Source organism: Budorcas taxicolor, chromosome 23 (assembly GCF_023091745.1).
Source record: "Budorcas taxicolor isolate Tak-1 chromosome 23, Takin1.1, whole genome shotgun sequence".
In the NCBI taxonomy this organism is placed as follows: Eukaryota; Metazoa; Chordata; class Mammalia; order Artiodactyla; family Bovidae; genus Budorcas; species Budorcas taxicolor.
The window spans coordinates 23,300,916-23,320,544 of NC_068932.1; the positions used below are offsets into that span (position 1 = coordinate 23,300,916).

At 39.8% G+C, this 19,629-nt stretch overlaps 1 protein-coding gene across 6 annotated transcripts in view; it reads right to left on the minus strand.

Moving 5' to 3' along the window:
* Positions 1–4,294: 4,294 nt before the first annotated feature.
* NT5C2 (5'-nucleotidase, cytosolic II) overlaps positions 4,295–19,629 on the minus strand; it is a 95,682-nt gene continuing 80,347 nt past the window's right edge. For all 6 annotated transcript variants that reach the window (XM_052661198.1, XM_052661197.1, XM_052661199.1 and 3 more), the window contains 13 exons: positions 15,516–15,607; positions 15,325–15,382; positions 14,217–14,310; positions 13,540–13,593; positions 11,551–11,634; positions 10,516–10,557; positions 9,222–9,329; positions 8,890–8,956; positions 8,054–8,224; positions 6,786–6,837; positions 6,609–6,669; positions 6,282–6,458; positions 4,295–5,774 (listed from right to left, as the gene is read on the minus strand). In XM_052661198.1, coding sequence (XP_052517158.1) covers positions 5,535–5,774; positions 6,282–6,458; positions 6,609–6,669; positions 6,786–6,837; positions 8,054–8,224; positions 8,890–8,956; positions 9,222–9,329; positions 10,516–10,557; positions 11,551–11,634; positions 13,540–13,593; positions 14,217–14,310; positions 15,325–15,382; positions 15,516–15,607 — 1,300 coding nt within the window. In that variant the 3' untranslated portion in view covers positions 4,295–5,534. The remainder of the gene's footprint in view (positions 5,775–6,281; positions 6,459–6,608; positions 6,670–6,785; positions 6,838–8,053; positions 8,225–8,889; positions 8,957–9,221; positions 9,330–10,515; positions 10,558–11,550; positions 11,635–13,539; positions 13,594–14,216; positions 14,311–15,324; positions 15,383–15,515; positions 15,608–19,629) is intronic.

Genomic DNA, 19,629 nt, shown 5'->3' on the forward strand with positions numbered 1-19,629 from the left:
TCATAATCTGTTCCCCATCAGTTCATTTTAGATAAAGATGCTGGGGTACCCACTGAAACTGCCCCAGACATTTGCAGCTCCACCACTAAAAATGCATTTCAGCTGGCAAATATCTTTAACTGTTTTTTCCCTAGGCAAGCCCAGAGGCCTCATCCAAGCCTCTCAGTTGGCTCTTAAAGATGAAAATGGCTCTGCAGATCTTTCTCTGTGATGGGAAGCCTAAGACAATGGTTGCAAGAGGCACAGATGGTCTACCAAGTTAAAATCAAGGGCATGAGTGTGGTGAGTCATGGTCAGATGCTCTTCAGGATTCCGTGGGCCTGCCTGATTCCTGTGTGAGCCGCATCCTCCTCCTTACCCTCCTCGCTCACATGACCAGATCCTGAAGATCTTCCGATCGAGGTTCACGGACCCTTTGTGATCTATTCCTAGACCACATCCTTTTGGATTCCTTTTTACCTCCTCTCTGTCTCAGTTCTACATTCTTCTGAGAATTGAACTTCTCAATGACTAGTCCCTTGTTTTTCCTACCATATTGCTTTAACCATGATGTTCTTGATCTGTTTTACTTAACACTAGTCCTGTGGACTGGAGACATTTTAGTGAAGAACTGCTGACAAACCTGGCTAAGACACCACCTGACCTAACCACCTCTCCCACCTCCCCAGTCATCACCCCCAATTTCTTGAAGGTGGAAAAAGGCAGAGCTACATCCCAGCTAAGTGTTATCTTATGGGAGCCTGTTTGCTCTCCTTAGAAAAGCAGAAAGCAGGGCTAGGGAAGGAATTCTCTCTAGCATGTCTGCCCCCAGTTCACTGCTTTGCTTAGTTTTTCCTGCTTTACTCACTTTGCCTACTCACTTTGAGTCCTGAGCTCAAATCAGGAAATCCTCAAAGGAAAATGTCATTTTTCCTCCTGTGAAGATGAGGTTTGCCTAAGCCTTCCCTTTGCATCCATGGGGTTGCCTGCATGTTGGTTCATTCCTGAGCTGTATCATGATAAAAACTCTGGGGTTTTTATTTCATCTCATGCATTATGCTCTCCAGCGCCTCTCGGTAACCCAGCACTTCTGAGGACAAAAATAGTGATCAGATGGTCTTGTAGAGAAAGTGACCAGTACAAATGACCTTTTTGTAGCCTGGAGTTGATTTCTGGAAACACACCTTTTTGAAGGCAATTTAATAGATAATTCCTTATTAAAGCCAAAATGTTTCATTATATGAGATGGCTAATAAATGTTTGGCTTCTTTGTATGATTGTTTTATCGTTTTCCCTCCAAGATCCTCACATCTCTGCTCTTTCAAAAAGTCCCAGAACAAAGCAGTGGTTATAGTGCCTCTCTGTGACATTCTGGTGGCATGACATCTCCCCTAGTGGATGACTGTGAGGCCTAAAGATGCAGGCGGGATTGGGTACCAGAATTCTTTGTCAGAGAGCTTTTCCTGCTAGGATATGAGCAACTATGAAGCACTCAAACAGTAGGCTTACACATGGCAGGAATTTTAGATGAAGCCAGCTTCCCTGTGACAATTCTAATACATCACTGACCTGAGGGCAGTGGGTCCAAAAACAAAGTTACTTGCTTCAAAATTCCCATACCCACAAACTAAACATTATCTTTGGTGCAAACCCTCTCGCAAACACTGAACACTGAATACTGTTCAGTGCTGGGAAGGTGTGCGTGCCGAGTCCTCTTTCCAGTCATCTCAGGAACTTGTGAGACTTGGAAGGACTAACGCTGTCTTTCATGTGAAGACTGTGCACTCAGCTGCTTGGGCTCACGTGTGTGATGCGGTTTCCACTGGCCTAGACTCCTCAGCCTCATCTACAGTCCCGGCCAAACACGGCTTTGGGAAGAGCACAGTGGGAGACCAGGGCATTTCGGTGAATATATATGTACCTCATTTGATTCATGAACCAATCTGTCTAATCCATAAAGTGGAGCAAAGGTATTTTATGGGCAGTGACTAGACCAAAATTTTCTGTCATTTTAAATTAGAAAATAGAATTATTTATAGTTAAGAGTTGATGAGCTTGAGAGGAAGTGTTCTGTGTTCACTCAGGAGTCCTTTTTTGGGTTAAAGCTCTTTAAAGGCACTTAAACTATTGTTTATATTTTAATTTTTATCTACCTTTGTGGGAACAAGTCAGAGAGTTGTAGCCTTGGGAGGAAGACATGATGTCTGAGGGCAGGGGAGCAATGCTTGAAATTGCCAGGCTAAACAGAAAAACAGCCTTGTTCGTTCTGCAGGTGAATGCTCTCTCCATAGATGACTCGCCCTCTGCTGGGCCTCCACGCTCAGCAGTGAGTGCTGCTGCTCTCCTGCTCCGGGGGCCATGGGCTGGGGCCATGGGCTGGGGCCGTGTGGGTTCTGGGAGGCCACCTGGCTGCTGTGCGTGCGCATGTCCTCCCTGGCGGCTGTGCACCGAGTCTTTTTTTCAAGGCTTCTCAGGTAGCGCCATGGTTGAGGCTTCATTTTCAGGGCCTCCCAAAGCTGCGTATCATTTGAAATTGTTCCATTTATTTGAGGAAAAACTTTAAGAATAGCTCTATGCTCCAGTCACCAAGAAAGAATGTCATGAGAAACCTAAGTGTTGAGACATAAACTACTGAACTGAAGAGTTGGGATTAAGTGTATGGCAATAGTTAGATCATAGTTATCATTTTTCCCACCATCAAAGAAAGGTTAAATAGTTTCCATAATGTGGAATGTGGACAAGGCTCCTACCCTTAATGTAGACTTAGATATGCCGTTGTTTGTCTCAGGCTATTTGTGGTGAATAAGCGGAGTATTTTTAAATGCTGTGGCAGCCTTGGAAAAATTGCAGGGCTTTAAAGTTGCTGACAAAATATTTCTTAAACAAATAAATCTGATTTAGGAATATCTAAACATGGACAAAGTACTTTTAAATCTGACATGTCACTGCAAGTGGCTTTTTAAAGTGGTTGCTTAAAAACAACACTAACATGTCGAAAGGATTTGTAGCTCTTAGCTGTTCTGTTAAGACCTGCTTTTCCTAAAAGCACCTTAGAAAGTTTAGGTCTCAAAGGATCTTAAGGTCTGAACAGAACACTAAACTTTCTTGGCTCTCAGTAACTTCTCTAAAGTACACCATTCGAGTTTTGCCTGACCACCTCTGTAGAGATGTGCGTGCAGGTGCGTCCTTCTGCAGAGGCTGGGCTGTGTTCTGACCAGCTGCTGGATATGCTGGGGTGCCTAGGGCCTTAGAGTCTGAAAGTAAGTGGTGTTCACCATATACCCAGGAAACAAACTCTGAAGAGTTGGGAGAGCTTCCTCTCAGCCTAAACACCTTAAATTTTTTGCTTTTTCTAAAAGAAAATTACAGTTTTATTATAATTTAACTTCCTTAATTATTAACAACAGAGAAACTCACGTTTTAACAAGTCCAATTATAGCTACTCTGAGTAGCCAGCTGCCCATGGGCCACTTACTCCCCAGCACTCTCCCAACAAAAATGAATAATATGCAGAGAGGCAACAGTTCTGCTCTGGGTCTCAGACTCATGGAATCCTGGGTCTTTAAAATATATTTTGGTGGTCCTGAAGAAAGCTGTGACCAGTAGTGGAATTCTTATTTCAGGAGTGTGCTTTTTCACTTCTCAGTCTTTGGACCCACTATCAGAGACTCATCTAGCTGAAAAGAAATTCTTAGGTAAGATCTTATGTGAATAAAATAATTCAAAATGGGTGGTACCTTAAAGCAATGTGAGCTTGTTGGTCCTTACTCTAACAGGGAGAATATGTAAAGGTACTAAGTCAGCCAGATACTATCTGGCTTTGGGATCACTGAAGACATTGTCATACTGGGCAACATCTTCATCTTGAATGAGAATAATTAATATCTGGGGTGACCACATTTGCTACCATTTAAAACAGGAGCAGTATGTAATTGCTATCTGCAATAGCATTTCCAACCTAACACTTTAAAAGCAGCATTGAATTCCTAATAGTTACCAGATGCACATGCCTTGATGTGATGATGCAAAGCCACATATATTGAAAGCAGTAAAGTAATACGGCCTTAGCTAAGTTACTGAGCTGTGTTCCCTTACCTATAAAATGACTTTTGGAAAAAAGCCCCACATGATAGTCCTGTACCAAAATAGTTTACATTAAAAAACTGAGGCCCATTTAAGTGCTATAAATTTGGCCATTAATCATACTAGACTATATTTCCTTTAAGAGAAAGTCAAGTTGATATCACTTAGTCAAACCTAAACCCACCTGAACTAGCAGTCTATAGTTGTGCTAAGGAAGGGCTCAAAGTCAGTATTAGAAATACTATACTTTATTGATTCTAAAGCAGCTAATCTACCGTCCCGTGTTGACAAATAACAGTAAGAGTGGAAGAAACATATGAAGGTTAAAGTGAGCGTCTACACAATGTTGTAACAAGGTTCACTGCTCTGAAGAGGCAGTTATAATATCTTAAAGCGTACAGTAATGACCCATTCTTGCTCCAAGCAACAAGAAGTGATTTCACTTGGGAGTCTGAAGTGAATTTATTCACACTGATTGTGCCCTCTGTTTCGTAAATGGTTCTGACTCACAAAAAAGCCCTCTTCCCACCCTCTAATGCTTGAGTTTAAAAGACAAAGAGGATAGAGAAGGCTGGAATGGGGTGGCATGAGCTACCTGTATGGCCCACATTAATGAGTTTTACTCACTTACGGTAAAGAAGAAGGAGGCTCTGTTCTTTTCGGGTGACTTGCTCCTTTGTCCTCTTTTAGCTAAATTCTTTCCACAGATTTACCTCAGATGGGAAAAAGACCATTTTGGGCGGGGCGGGGCGGGGCGGGGCTGGGGGGGATTTTTTTTTTTTTCAATTTTTGCTATCAATCTAAATACTGTTGATGTGGATGAAGACTTCTGCCTCAAAATGCAATCACTACAGTCCATTCCAGACCAGCCCTACAGCAAGTAGAGAACACTCGTGCAAAGCCACTGACAGCAGCCTTACCAGAGTCATGGAAAACACCCGAAAGCTTGTAAAGAAACCCTGACCTTAACACAAGACTACATTTGATAATGGAAATAATATATTTCTCCACTGATATACAATACTTATGCAATGCACTGAAAAGATGGGATTTCGGAGTAAGAGCACAATTTGTACCATAACATTTTTGGATCACATCTTCCCACTGGCGTCCTTGCTCCACTCTGAGACCCTTCGCGTATCTGGATAATACACTGCCACACACCAATGATGAAACAAGCAAGGAAACCGCGTCACAAAGCCATGATGGAGCCAGCTGCATGCAGTTCAGCCCAGCTTTACCCTTACTTTCCTCCAATACAGACTCCAATTTTGAACCATCTGCAAAGAGTGCAGACACACAAAACTAAAACAAGTATCTCCTTATGATTAGAATATTTAGTCTTCAGAAACTTTCCAGATGTACCTTTGATGGAACCCACCCCCACCCCCCACTAGGACCCGCACAAGGACATCCTTTGCTCCTGTGAGTCCTGCCAGGACTTGTGTAATGAGTGCTCAGCATCTTTCTCCTCACTCCTCCTCTTCCTCCTCCTCCTCCTCGTCATCATCTTCGTCATGGCAGTGTGTGATTTCCTGGGGGGCCAGTGGGAAGAGGTTGGGGGGCTTAATCTCACTGATTGACCGTGTCAGCTGGTGCCGCTTGTGGTCGGTATCTTTGAAATCCACTGATGTGCGGTTCCGGGTGGCGAGAGGGGACTCCATCTCATTGATATCTACATGTGTGTGCTCCACTGTGGACTCATGAGGCATCTACAACAAAGCCAAAGTTCAGAAAGCAGGCGGAAGAGACACAGCTGTCTCCCAGGTCCTAAGCCCTCTGCCTGTGTTAGGTGGCCGCACAGAAACTCCCAAGCCCTCAGAACTGTGCCAGATCAGATACTATAGTCTAAAACTGGCAAGATGGGAGAGAAATTACTATTTCACAGCTAAAAAGCCTTGAAATCTAGATGAGCAGTATTAACAGAATATAGGAATATAAAATTATTTCTCATTTAGTACTAAACAGAGGAAAGCCTTCACCATTCAAGCAACTTCTAAATCTAATAGTTTCAGAGTAAAGTTAAACTCTGTACCATTCTGTCTTGATTATTCTTTCTCAGACTCCTTTTTGTGCAACCATGTAACCTGGCCATGGGCTCTGCACATTAGAAAGAAATGATCTAAACTTTCCTGTGCCACGCAGATAGCTAGTTGCAGAACTTGGCCTTAACAGTGTATCTTAACTGTAAATAGTGGCCTTGGGCTGTATTAACTCACCAAGACGTGGGCAGCTCTGAAGAGGTAGCTGAACGGGTAATACAGCAGGTTGATGAAAGATGCTGCGTAGAGATCAGCATAGCGCATCACCTGACTGGCAAAGAGGGTCTGCCGGGAGCCACTGCGGAACAGGCTCCCCATCATCCCGTAGCACATGTCCATATCGTGAGTTACTTTCTAAAACAGAGAACAAGGTTAACGCTCAGCTCATTCAGCAGACATTTACTGAATACTGGCTATGTGCCACTGCCTGTATAAAATCAGAAATACAGAAATCACTTCAAGTTTATTTTCCAAGTTTTCTCCCAAATCCCATTTGGTGGATACCTTAATACGTCTCTGGATGGAGCTGATATCTGGGCGCTCATTGCTGCTGCTGTCAAGGTGCCTGGAGACAAGAAAAATCCAGTGAAAATCTCTAGAAAGGATGTCTTGTATATCTAGGTGACTCCTGAAGAGGTAGATGGTTTTTAGGGAAGAAATTTTTGATACGAGGAAACTTACTTGTAGAGTTCAGCCAAGAAAATATCCAAGCTCTGAAGCTCTTCGAAAAGTGCTAAAGTTTGGGGAAAAAAAGGAAAATGTTTTAAGTAAATCAAAAAGCATCTAGTTTTTAACTATTACTAAAAACTAAACTAAAAGGTTTCAGATATGGCTGAAAAGTAAAGCTGTAGGTGAGTGTATAAAATGACCTGCCTCACCTTCAGGAAAACCCATTAACACTGCTTGGAATCTGGCAGCAGATGACACCAGAATTTCCTCTTTAACAGCCCTTCCTCCTCCTTAAAACCACTAACTATACAACTTTCCCAACTGGATGCTGATTCTGAGCTTAGTAAGTGCCAATTCATACCCCATCTCGGGTATGTCAGCAAAGCAAGTGTTAACAGTTTCACTTTTGGGTAAAAGAATGAGTCACAAGTTCAGAAAACAGAACCAGATCAACTAAATTTCTGAGGTTCCACAGGTGGAAAGCTGAAAAGAAAGTGAAAGCGTTAGTCGCTCAGTCATGTCCGAATCTTTGTGACCCCAAGGACTGCAGCCTGCCAGGCTCCTCCGTTCATGGGATTTTCCAGGCAAGAATACTGGAGTGGGTTGCCATGGCTAGCCAGAAAGTCCCACCAAGAACTACAAGCAGTAGCAACAGCCAAATATGTTGTAAGCTAAGCATGCCAGCCTTTCTCAGCCTGGGTTCCCCAAAGAGAATTAGGCAGTGATGCATCCACTGTATATAACAAATATTCTTGATCTACCATCTGTGGGAGAACTGAGAGTCATATCGAATCATCTTTGTTTTGAAGTTCAAACAAGGAGCCTCAGTTGAGAAAGGTTGTTACTTCTATCTCCTTTATAAATATACTGCCTCAGTTAAATCTCAGCAACTTTATGATAGTAGGTATTATCTTCATTTTCACATCTGAGGATACTAAGGCACAGGGTGTTTCAGCATCTGCCTAACGGCGTGAAGATATTAAGTGGTAGAGCCAGGGTTACTACCGGAGGCAGGCTGAGTTTTCAGAGCAGTAACATTCTGTATTTTAGAAGAATTTAAGAAAAAGGGGAAACAAGATAAGCTCTCTAAATTCTGGACTTGTGTGAAATATGTGGCTATATGAGAAAGAGGTACTCAAATATTAGGACCCGCCTCTGACCACCTCTGACTCCCTGCATACAAAGTAATGGTTCATCAAAAAGGACTGATTCATAGCTAGCCATTAAGATATAAACTAGCAATAGAAAAGATTTATAAAGTAAGAATAATGGTTCCTTACAACTCTTATCGGTCCAGACATGCAGTTCCTGTGCGAGTTCAGGAATCACCAAGAAAGTTCGCCACCCTTGCCGTTTCTTTGATTTTAAAATGTCCCCAAAGATGTGATCTCCAATATACAAAATGTCTTTGCCCTTGGCTCCCAAAAGATCACAAATTGTATCAGATGAACCTGAAACAATGCAATGAGAAAATAAAAACCAGCATTCCAAGTACCATAACCATTAAATAGTATATAGATTAATTTTATTCTTTTAAGTATGTGAGGAATAGACTGGAAAAGGGGCTCACCTTTCTTAAGACAAAGACTCACCATCGTCCTTTTCCATCATTCTTTTTACTGCCTCTATGACAAGGCCTTTAGCGCCACTGTGCTGACCAGAGCTCTCGATCCCCAAATCCAACAGCAACAAAACCACGTCTCAGCCTGAGGGACCATAACCCTCCAAAGCACCACTACCCTTTCTCCTCCCAGGTCTGCCATTAGGCTGGGTTTGTTCAACTGCTTCTCATTGCAATAAGATATGCATCTATGTTCCTAAAACCCCCTTGAGGCCTTGGCAACCATCCACATGATTCCAACACTGAGAAAATGCCTCAAATATGCAGAGGAAGAGGACAGGAAAAACTGGTCCTTTTAGTGAAAATCAAATTAGGACATGCTGACTTCTCAAACCCATCCTCCCAACTCTTTAGTAGATGACTGAAGTGTTTACCTTCAGGAGACGCTATCTTTAGCACACTAAAGAACATAAGTAGCACGGTGTCAGGAGGACACCAACGCTTTCACAGTGAGATTCAAGCACAGACTTACATAAAGGAAAGTGCGTGACTCACCCCCAGAGTAGACGATGCCATGCTGTAAGGGGCCCGTGTAGGTACCAATTTTCAGCTTGCCAGTTTTCTGTGAGAAAAGAAATCTGGATTTTGTAAAGCTATCACAATCTCCACCAAAAATGCTACTTGGCTAGGCAGCCAAATGAATGTCACTTTTGAATTATATTCATTTGAATTATTCAGCTGTATTAATTGAAACCAAAAGTCTTAACTTCAAAAGAGGAGATAAGGCTAATAAGTTAAAAATACCTGTTTCCTGGGGAAAGAACAGGAGGTGGGAAGGAGGAACATGAAGGATAACTGCTTGTGAACAGACCATCCTCTCAACTTACAGTATCCACCTGACGCAGTACTGTGCCTTCTCCAAAGAACAGTGGTTTCCGTGCGTCCACCAAGATCAGGTCAAAGTAGGACTGCCACGGCCGATGAGAGCTCCCCGGCTGATAAGGAAGAAACAGCGAAAGCCAAAACATCACTCCTAATCTGAAAGCACTACTGTTGCATCTCAAGTCGGATGAAAGCAATATATAAATACTAAGTAAAACCAGAAAATGCCACTATTACAAACATACTGTGGCTTATTATAAGCCACATCCTTTTGAAAGCAGGCAAAGTGAAAATATAAACAATGACTCTAATAATCTCTGTATTTTAAATTGTTTCACCTCCTCACTAATTTATTTCAAGCAATTTAATGTATGAAAGAGTGTGCTCATACTCTAAAAATGGGCTTAAGAGGCTCAAAGAGGCCAAGGAGAGATGCAAAAAGACAAATATGTTAAGAGACAGACTAAGAAAAAGGCAGTTTAGCACCAGAACTGAAGTATATAGCTAACACAGAACTATTACTAGCAAATTTTATGGGTTATGCCTTCAGAATGGTGGTTCCAGGTACACACTGGTCCTTGGCTAATCAGCACTGCAGGCTAATCAGCACTAATGTGGAAGGTATGCCCATTAACATTACTTCATCCTGAACTGGAACCATGGCTTTTAACCTTTTAAGGTCAAGACAGCACTAAATACTGTGCTTTTGGGTGATCTCAAAAGTCATTAACTAACATTTATTCAGAGAAGCCTAGTGACTAGCAACCTAGTGACTAAACCTGGGTCTCTTGCATCTCAGGCAGATTCTTTACCATTTGAGCCACCAGGGAGCCCCCTAAATTGTGATTAGTATTCATTAAACCTAAGTATGGCCATACAGAAGGAATGAAGACTTCTCTGCTAAGTATCAAAGTTAGCTGTTCTTTTGACACAAAACTCAGCAATTACTAACAGCAGAATATAGAAGTTGTTAAGAATATATACACTTTCTGTTTCTTTTAATAAGATTATCTCCTTCAACCTGAAAATTCCTTTTTGCCACACAAATTTAGCAATTCTGTATAATTCCTGGGCATAAAATTCTGATCCCATCTTACTAAATACCACACAAATCTCTTATTTCTGTCTACCAAGTTTTCGAATTGCTAGCAACTTTAAATTATACTAGCTCCTACATTACTTCTAATATTAATGACGATTTCTGGATGGCTCCTGACCAATTCCTTATGCTCAATATTCCAGAATATTAAATGCATTCATTATTACTAAACCAACAGTCTGTTATATTACAGAGAGTACCTTGGGGCCATGTGGAAAATCAAACAGGTAAGTCATAATTTTCTGGAAAAAAGAAAATCCAACATAAGATCCATTTACTACTTCTGCAAGAGATATAGGACACCTAAGTAAAGCACACACAAGCTTTTTATAAGACATGTCTTTTTCAATACAAGATTTGTTACATTCTTGTTTCCTCTAAAGTTTATGGGAGTTGAAGCTAGAAATTAATGCTTCATCACAGCAAACAAATGCAAGCCTTCTGACATTCAGTAGAACACAGGGTTCTTCTAGGAGGTATTTTTATACAGATTCATCCACATATTCCTATCAAGTTCTCCAAGTGGACCAGAACACATATTTGGAGGTAAGGGGTATCTGAGATAAGGGTGTAGAGAAAACTGATGACTCACATGGAAATAATACACCATGGCCCTCTTACTACTGTTCCCAGGACAATCAAGCCAACTTACTCCAAATCACCAGATTTCTAAATCAGCATTTTACATAAAGAGGGTTAGCGAGCACTAAGCTTGCTAGGACTATGAACTTGTAGCCAGCTTAGCAAAAGTAACATGAGGTTAAGGAATTAAATCAGCTTTTCTATATGCTTTAATCATGGCAAAAATTTTAAGAGGTAGTAAATTCTGATGGCTAAGAGTCAAAACATCTTTTTACCATCTATTGCTGTCTGGCTCCCAATGACAGGGAGGGAACGTATGTACACATGTAATAAAGGGTGTAACTTTTCAAGTTGTAGAATGACACACAAAGACACAGAAGATATTTTAATCAGCACAAATGTTTTAAATAACCCCAAAATGAAAACCTTTAAGTAGCCAATTGTAATCAGGGAAAATTGTCAAAAGAAATATTCATAAAAATTTGAGAACCATTATGATGTGTGCCATTTATTTTTGCTTTTTTCATTCTGCTTTCAAAATGAAATGGCAAAAAACTACTCTCACTTAATAAACCACCTTCTTCATTATATTCTCAGTTCTTTAGTCCAAAATAATTCCTTTGTATAAAGAAACAAATATATTAAGCACTTACATCTGTATATTTATAGTCACTGTTGGTGGCAAGAAATACTTTTCCTACTTCCTTCATCCGGCTCAGAAGCAAAGGCAGTTTTCCCTAAAATGTAATTATGATGATGAGCGAAACAGTAAAACACAAACATAGATCTTCTTCCACATGGGATGGGGTTATGTCCCAATGACACACTGAACATGGCAGCTAGCCTAGTCTACCTAAAATGTGCTGAGAACATACATTACCCTACAGCCGGGCAAAATCATCTAACACAAAGTCTACTGTAACTTATAGAAGAACACTGTACTTAAAGTGAAAAGTAGAATGGATGTATCAGTTGTTTACCCTTGTGATCTCTTAGCTGACTAGGAGCTATTGCTCCCGGGTGCTGCCCAGCATCTCAGGAGAGGGCATATCACTAGGCCAGGAAAAGATTCAAAATTCAACACACAGTTTATACTGAAATGTATCTCTAAATATATATATATGGTTCCTGTGAGAGTGAATATATATATATATATATATATATTCACTTACACTGTGGAGTGGTCAGATACTGGACTTTTTTTTTGTCTACTGAAACAGGAACAGGTGATGCCCTTTAAGGGACGGTTGGTTGGTTTCAGAATTTTGCATTTAGAAACCCACATTGTCATTGTGCATGAATTATTATGTATGTATAATATATATGGTGCATATAATACATATATAAAATATATAATTATATGCCTATTAAAAAACATAACTAACTTTCTCTTTATGTCTGTCTCAGGAAGAGTTTAAATTACCTTGTAACCTCTTAAAGAAAGTGAATTAAGTGTGTTACAGATTAGGAAATCGGCTAAATACTCTATGAAGAGTATTAGATATGGTCTCAGTGTGTACACTTTCATTTTATGAAGTATCTTGCAGAAATGGCATGGTGTGTATAGAATGCAACTTGAAAGTGCCCAGACTCATTTGCAGCTACACGAAGAAATTCTGACTCCTGATGTGACCAGAAAGAAAACAGCCTTTCCTTCTCTCACAGTAAATAGGTTCCTTCACTCAAATCCTCTTGTACCTCTCCTGAACCCCTCAGTGTCTTTCTTGAAACAATCATGGATGTGGGAGTGGATGGGAAATAGGACGTACAAAGTCTGAAAATAAGACATCTTTACCAAAGAGCTTTGAGGGGATAATTGCATCTACTACTCTTACTCCGTAAGAAAGGAAGACGTTATCTCATCTCAGTGCTGTGTGTGTGTGTCTGTGTATTTTTTATTTTGATATAATTTCAGACTTAACAGAAAAGTTGTAAAAATAGTACAGAGGGTTCCCATGTATTCGTCATCCAGCTTCCCTTAATATTAACATCTTAACCCCAGTACAATGATGAAAACTAAGAAACTGACACAATGCTATTAACTATAGACATTAAAATTTTGTATTATGTTTACCACTAATGTCTTTTGAAGTATTTTAAAGCTTTCCTCATTACTCCCAGTTGACAGGTTAAAGACAATTTAAATAACAGTCACGCATGCACATTTTTTTAGATGGTCTAGCTCCATGGTTAGGATCCAGAGTACACCAAGGGGTGGCTTTTGGCTTTCTCCTTACTAACTGTATGAACTTGGGCAAGTTACTTAATCCTGAGTCCCCAGCTTCTTCATCTCTAAAGCAGAGGTAAGAAAAACTAACTCAGGATTTTATGGAAGGTTAAATGGGATAATGAATGTAAACACTCAGCACAGTGATATGTACACAGTAACCACTCTAGCTGCTATTACTATAATTAGAGCTAAAAGGATAAATGAAATACTGGTCCTCTTTGCCTAATAAAAAACAGGAAAAACAAACCCCATGTTCCACCTGATAATGCTTGGTGCTTATACTTGGCATGTGTTAAACTGCCAAGACAAAGAAATATCTTCTCTTGTCCATTTCATTATAAATAAGCTTGTTAACTTCCCTAATAGGTAAAGGAAACTATCACGCAGATCTGCTCTTCCCTTTACTACTTACATCTTTGACTACATACTTCTCAAGATTTTCAACTGTCTTTTCCTTAAGGGAACCCTAGAGAAAGAAAAAAAAAAAGCAAGAAAAGAACAAAATTAATTTTTGAGTTTATTATAAAAACTGTGTCTACTATTAGCTTAAATGCATTTCTTAAATATTTCTAAAATTAAAATGGCAGATGTGATTTGCTGCACATCTATTTTAAAATGTATTTAAAATTTAAAAAATAAAATAAAATAAAAAATGTATTTAAAATAGAAATCAAAAGGCATTTCATATTTAATTCAGCACAATTTATAATAAATGTAAACATATTATTAATCAGTTAATGTTATCAGCCAAGCGGAAGGTATTTGGAAAAAACAAATGGACCATAATCATCCTGAAAGGATATGTCAAGTATAACCCTAACACTAAGATCTCTTCTAGTAAGTCTGGAAAGTGCAAATGGAAATAAGATCTAGAAGCCAAGCACCACCACTCAGAAAAGACCACCATTACCTCTGCAAGCCAGACAGCCCAAGACAAGGACAAAAGTATTCTAGAGAGCTATCACTAGAGGCAAATCCCACCTTTTTAACAGTGAAAAACTCTGCTCTGTTTGCACTTGGAAAGTTAATGTCAGACCATCAAAGACACATGCCAGGCAGTAAGCAGGTGAAGCAGCAGCTCCTAGGTACCTTGTAATGAACCCAGTCAACTGCGTCTCTTACATCCTGGAACATACTCCGGTAAGACATGAAGAGGTCCCCATCTTTAAATCCTGTTTCACAGCTACAGAAAGATGAAAAGAACATGACAGGTAATCCAAAGGAGGGTAAATAAAGGGAATACCAAACACTGCCCAGGGGACCCAAAGGTTCCTTTGTCACATAATAAAGGCTGTGTGGCTAATTTGGAAAATAATCACTCCCTAATGAAAATCCATTCTGACCATCAGAGATGACTATAGTGTTCAATGGAATATAGTAACTGTGAACAGATACAAAATGGTAGAAGAGTATGATAAGGCTAAAAGGCTAGTTCCAAAAATAACAGGTTGTTTTATTCATCACTTGTAAGAAACAGGTTCCCATCAAAGAAACATTTAAAATTGGTAATTTAGGTTCTCTCCACCCTGACTTTTCTGACACTATTTCTAGGTACTAAGGTATTGTCTATTTTTTATTTATCTTAGTGACTTAGTGCTCAACCAAATTTAGTGCCTTGAAGTGGGTAAGGCCTAAAGAGGATAAGAAGTTAGCAAACTCTGGCACATATGGCCGAACTTACAATTCCCCCTAGAAAGGAAAGGAAATCTTTTTCAAGACTTAAGCACATTTTTACTTCAGGGAGGATAAACAGTATCTTCCTCAATCAAATCTTGCTGGGCCTGGGAATGAAACGAAATTACTACCCCTGAATGGCTCCTGGGTAGCTGCTGTGAAATGAGTTGGGGGGTTTTAGTGCAATTCTGCTTGGACAGATAATCATCACACAAACCTCCCACTCAGTTGTCACAATTAGCACCTCTGCTGGCCGTCTTCATTCCCAGGAGAAGCCAATCAGAAGTGGTCCCTTCCAAACATGGCTGCAGCACACTGGCAAGGAGAGGGCCGTGTGGGAGGTGAGAGCCTGCATGGAGCTGCTGGTGCTGTCCCATCTCTCAGGCTGGCAATGTGGCATCTCTCACTAGCACTAAATTCACTTCAGAAAAGCAGAAAAGACCTACAATGGCCAGTTCTCTAAAACCCTGTACATTAATTTTAAAAAATCAATTGGAAAAAGAAAATTATAGTACACACATACCTGGTATATCTGGGACAATTAGTAAAAAAATCTACTAGGCAGGCCAACAGGTAGGTCTCTGAAAAATGAAGAATACATATTCATAAGCTATAAGTGAGATAATTAAAATCTGTTTATCTCCCTTGAGCAAAGACAAATGATCATGGAAAGAAGGGGAGACATCAGTATATGTAAGCATAGAATGAATCTACCTGGTAGGTTGAATAGTGTGTTCAGAATGTAAAATCTTTCAGTGTCATCTCGTTGAATAAATTTATTTGGATACTGCTCTCTAGTTTCTGGTCTGAAAGAAAAAAAAATTAACCGACATTCAAAAATAATATAAATCTGAGACGTATTCATCATTCAAAAATTAATTCAAGTATTTTGGTGGCTATATGCAAGGTGGGGTTCCAAATAATACACATGGGAAACTCTGAAAATGAAGAGCCTCACTCACTGTTTCAGCCCCTAAAACATTCTCAGTCTGGCTAAGGGAGGGAGTCGCACACAGACAGTTGTACAGGTCCAAAACTGAAACTCCGGTACTTTGGCCTCCTCATGCGAAGAGCTGACTCATTGGAAAAGACTCTGATGCTGGGAGGGATTGGGGGCAGGAGGAGAAGGGGACGGCAGAGGATGAGATGGCTGGATGGCATCACTGACTCGATGGACGTGAGTCTGAGTGAACTCTGGGAGTTGGTGATGGACAGGGAGGCCTGGCGTGCTGCGATTCATGGGGTTGCAGAGTCGGACACGACTAAGCGACTGGACTGAACTGAACTGAAAACAGAACTGCCCCAGAAAGGTGCAAAGAGCTATGAGAAAACAGAAGAAGGGGAGACAGACCATTTCAACTTAATGGGTAGAGAAAACGGAATGCAGAGAGGAAAACCTAGAAGAATCCATGAAAGTCATGGCATATGAGCTGATCCTTAAAAGCTAAACAGCCCAATCCAGAAACTAGTCAAATTCAAGTGGAGAAAGGGGAACAGAAAAATAAAGCTAGAAAGATGAATTGAGGCAATCATGCTATTGTTTTTATACATTTTTCATCTGAGCTAAATTATAAAAGTATTAAACTAGTAGGAGTATTAGGATAAAATGGAAAAAGAAATGTCATATGTTGCAAAAAACGGCTACAAATCTTTCCTATCCCTTAGTAGTGTGACTTTGCACTTTCTCCAATTAAGAGGCACAGTCTCTCTCTCTATCCTTGAATACAGGCTTGAGTAACAGAAAACGGGATCCAAGAAGACTTGGAAAACACTTGTGCATTAGGGCCAGTGTACTCCTGCTGGAGAATAAAAGGCCCCATGCAGAAATGAGGTGCCCCTGCCAACAGGCTGCCCACTGTCAGACATGTGCATGAGGCCATTCTCAATCAGCTGAGCGACTCTGGAATTGCTCAGCTGACTCAGAATTTTGACCTAAATCAAATGGCTACTAGTTTAAGCCACTGAGGTTTTTTTTTTTTTTTTTAATTTCTGACTACTCTGGATCTTTGTTGCTATGCGTGGGCTTTCTCTAGTTGTGGAGATCGGGGGCTACTGTCTAGTTGCGATGTGTGGACTTCTTATTGTGGCTTCTCTTGCAGCAAGGGCTTAATTGCTCCTTGGCATGTGGGATCCTCGACCAGGGATTGAACCCATGTCCCCTGCTTTGGCAGGCAGATTCTTAAGCACTGGACCACCTGGGAAAGTCCCAAGCCACTGAGTTTTGAAGTCATTTATTATACAGCAAGAACTAACCCCAGTCCATGGGGTCGCAAAGAGTCCCACATGACTGAGCGACTGAACTGAAGAACCAACTGACACAGACACACAGGCCTGGGAGATCAGTTAGGGGCTCCTGCGGGAGTCCAGCTGAAAGCATGACGGGCATGGGCATGTCCTAGAGTGGGCGCAAAGGAAATTAAAGAGAAGAATTACTCAAGAGGGATTGCCAAGGTGAAAAGAACAGGCAATTGAACAGATGTGGTAGACAAGGGACATAGAGCTGAACACGATAATTCTTACACTAAGGTGTCTCTGAGAGGGTGGTGGTAACATTAACTGAAACATAAAAACTAGATAAAATACAAGAGGAGTTTTATTTTGGATACGTTAACCTGAAAGTAAACATTTTTATAGGCAATTAGAAACAAAGGTCAAGAACTTAAAACTGGGATTCAAATTTGAGAGGTTGCTGTGATCATCTACATACAGGTTAACAGATGCAGTCGGGTAGACTATTAGAGCAGAAGAGGCCACTTAAGAGTGTAGAGAAAGAAGAGAAGACTGTCGAGGGCCACAGAGGACATTCAGAGTTTAAAAGAAAAAGCCAGTGAAACAAACAGAAATTGTTAAAGATGCACGAGAACCTTGAAGAGTGAAATAAAACACTGCAAGAAGAGGAAGGGGACAGTATAAATTATTACAGAGAAAACAAACAGGAGAAAAACGAAAATACAACAATGCACAATCCTCACAATGAATATATGAAGATTAACTAATTTAAATAAAGGACATCAAAATTAAATTTCATACTCAGGATAACTTGGGTAATGTTTGTTAACTACAAATGTCATACACTCTACTTAGGAATATAAAATCACACTGGTTCCCTGTCCTAGTCAGCATTCTGAAATAAGAGTTCCCAATGAAGAATAACTTTGTGGAGTATGATATCTTCTAGTCTTCCAAGATTTTCTGTAATGAAAATTAAAGCAGAAAGGAATAGTAATGATATAGTTTCCTCAGTCAGGTTTAGTAAGATGACATTGTCCTCTTAAATATCTTTCCCTATTCCCTTCATCATTTAAGAGTAATTCCTTTACATAAGGAAACTTAATCATTAGGCAATTAGAACCCAAACTGACTTATAAATACAGTTAGCAATTACATTTTGTTTAAGTGTCAAGTCATGCTAGTATACATTTAAAATGAAAACTGACTCACGGAGAGGTAATATATTATAAAAGAAGGGATGCTTGACTTAAAGTTAGGAAGAAAACAGAGTTCAGTATTGCTAACTATCTGTGACCCACAGAATAAAGATTTGACCTCAACATTATCCTAACCTAAAACTTTAAAAGCCTTTACTATTGCCTGAAAAGAGGTTCCAACTCATAGGCAAGGCATGTAAGGTGAGGCTTGGTGGAGCCATAATTTTTCTTCCAACTTTGTTTACCACTATATTTCAATAATTATCTCCGTTTCCATCCATCTTCATTCTGGCCTTCTCCATGGGCTTTCTAAAGACTGTACAGTGCTAAGTACTGTTTGAATGATTCTGCATGTAACTAATAAATGATTTATTTCTGAAACAATATTAAATGTATTTCCAAAGAAGCTATTTGGAAATTTTATTGGCTTCTTCGGGAGGGGGAGAAAGGAGGTCTGTAGATCTTGAGTTAGTAAATCTAATTGTGATTCTAACATACGGAACTGCTTCTCTTTCTTTTCTTCTCTGTCTCCCACCCAATAACACAAAAATCCCTCTTCAGGAATTCATAAATAGAACCTTGGTTCATCATCATTGGGATTCTGAATTATAGTGACAATATCCATACATAAAAGGGTCTGGGTTTCTAGTATTATCTGTAGTCACTTCACCTTCTAAATCCTGCCTTTTGATATTCATGAACTTGAACAAATCCCTCAGAGAGAAATGGTGAAAGAAAGGTAGATATAACTACTGGTCTAATCAGATGTGTCAAAGTAGGGTGTTTATTTCATACTGTCCTCACAGTGTATACCTGGAAATCACTGAGCCTGTGTAATGCTGGCTGAAGACTTAACGGATGATTCAGTTCCAAATAGGGCCTGATGGGTACCTCAGATTTAAAGGGAACTCTGGTACAGTTTCAGTTAGTGTCTCTTATCACAAAAAGGTATTTACCAAAAAGACATTGTTTATTTAACAAATTTCAGTGTAGACTGTGTGGTTTTTACTACTTTGCTGTTGAAAATAAATAACAGACTGATACTTAACCCATATTGGTTTTAAGAGTTGTTCTGACCCTAATAGTGTCAGTGGTAAATTAAGTGGTATAATAGTAGAGAAAACATATAATTATAAAGCCACAATTACAGAAATTGTCAAACTGGGGTATTGTGATTTTTAACGAAAAAATTTGAGATGTTTCACAAAAGACACTAGACACTAAATTTTATCTGCTGTTTATTACTAGGGTGGAGAGTCCAAATTAGTAAGACTAGCGGAAATATGCTAATTATGAAAATAAAACTTATCCTTATTTGTTTCAAATAGTATCACTCTGTATTCATTTTAACCCCATGTTTAAAAAAATTTAACCACATGATCAAATACCTAAAGGTATAC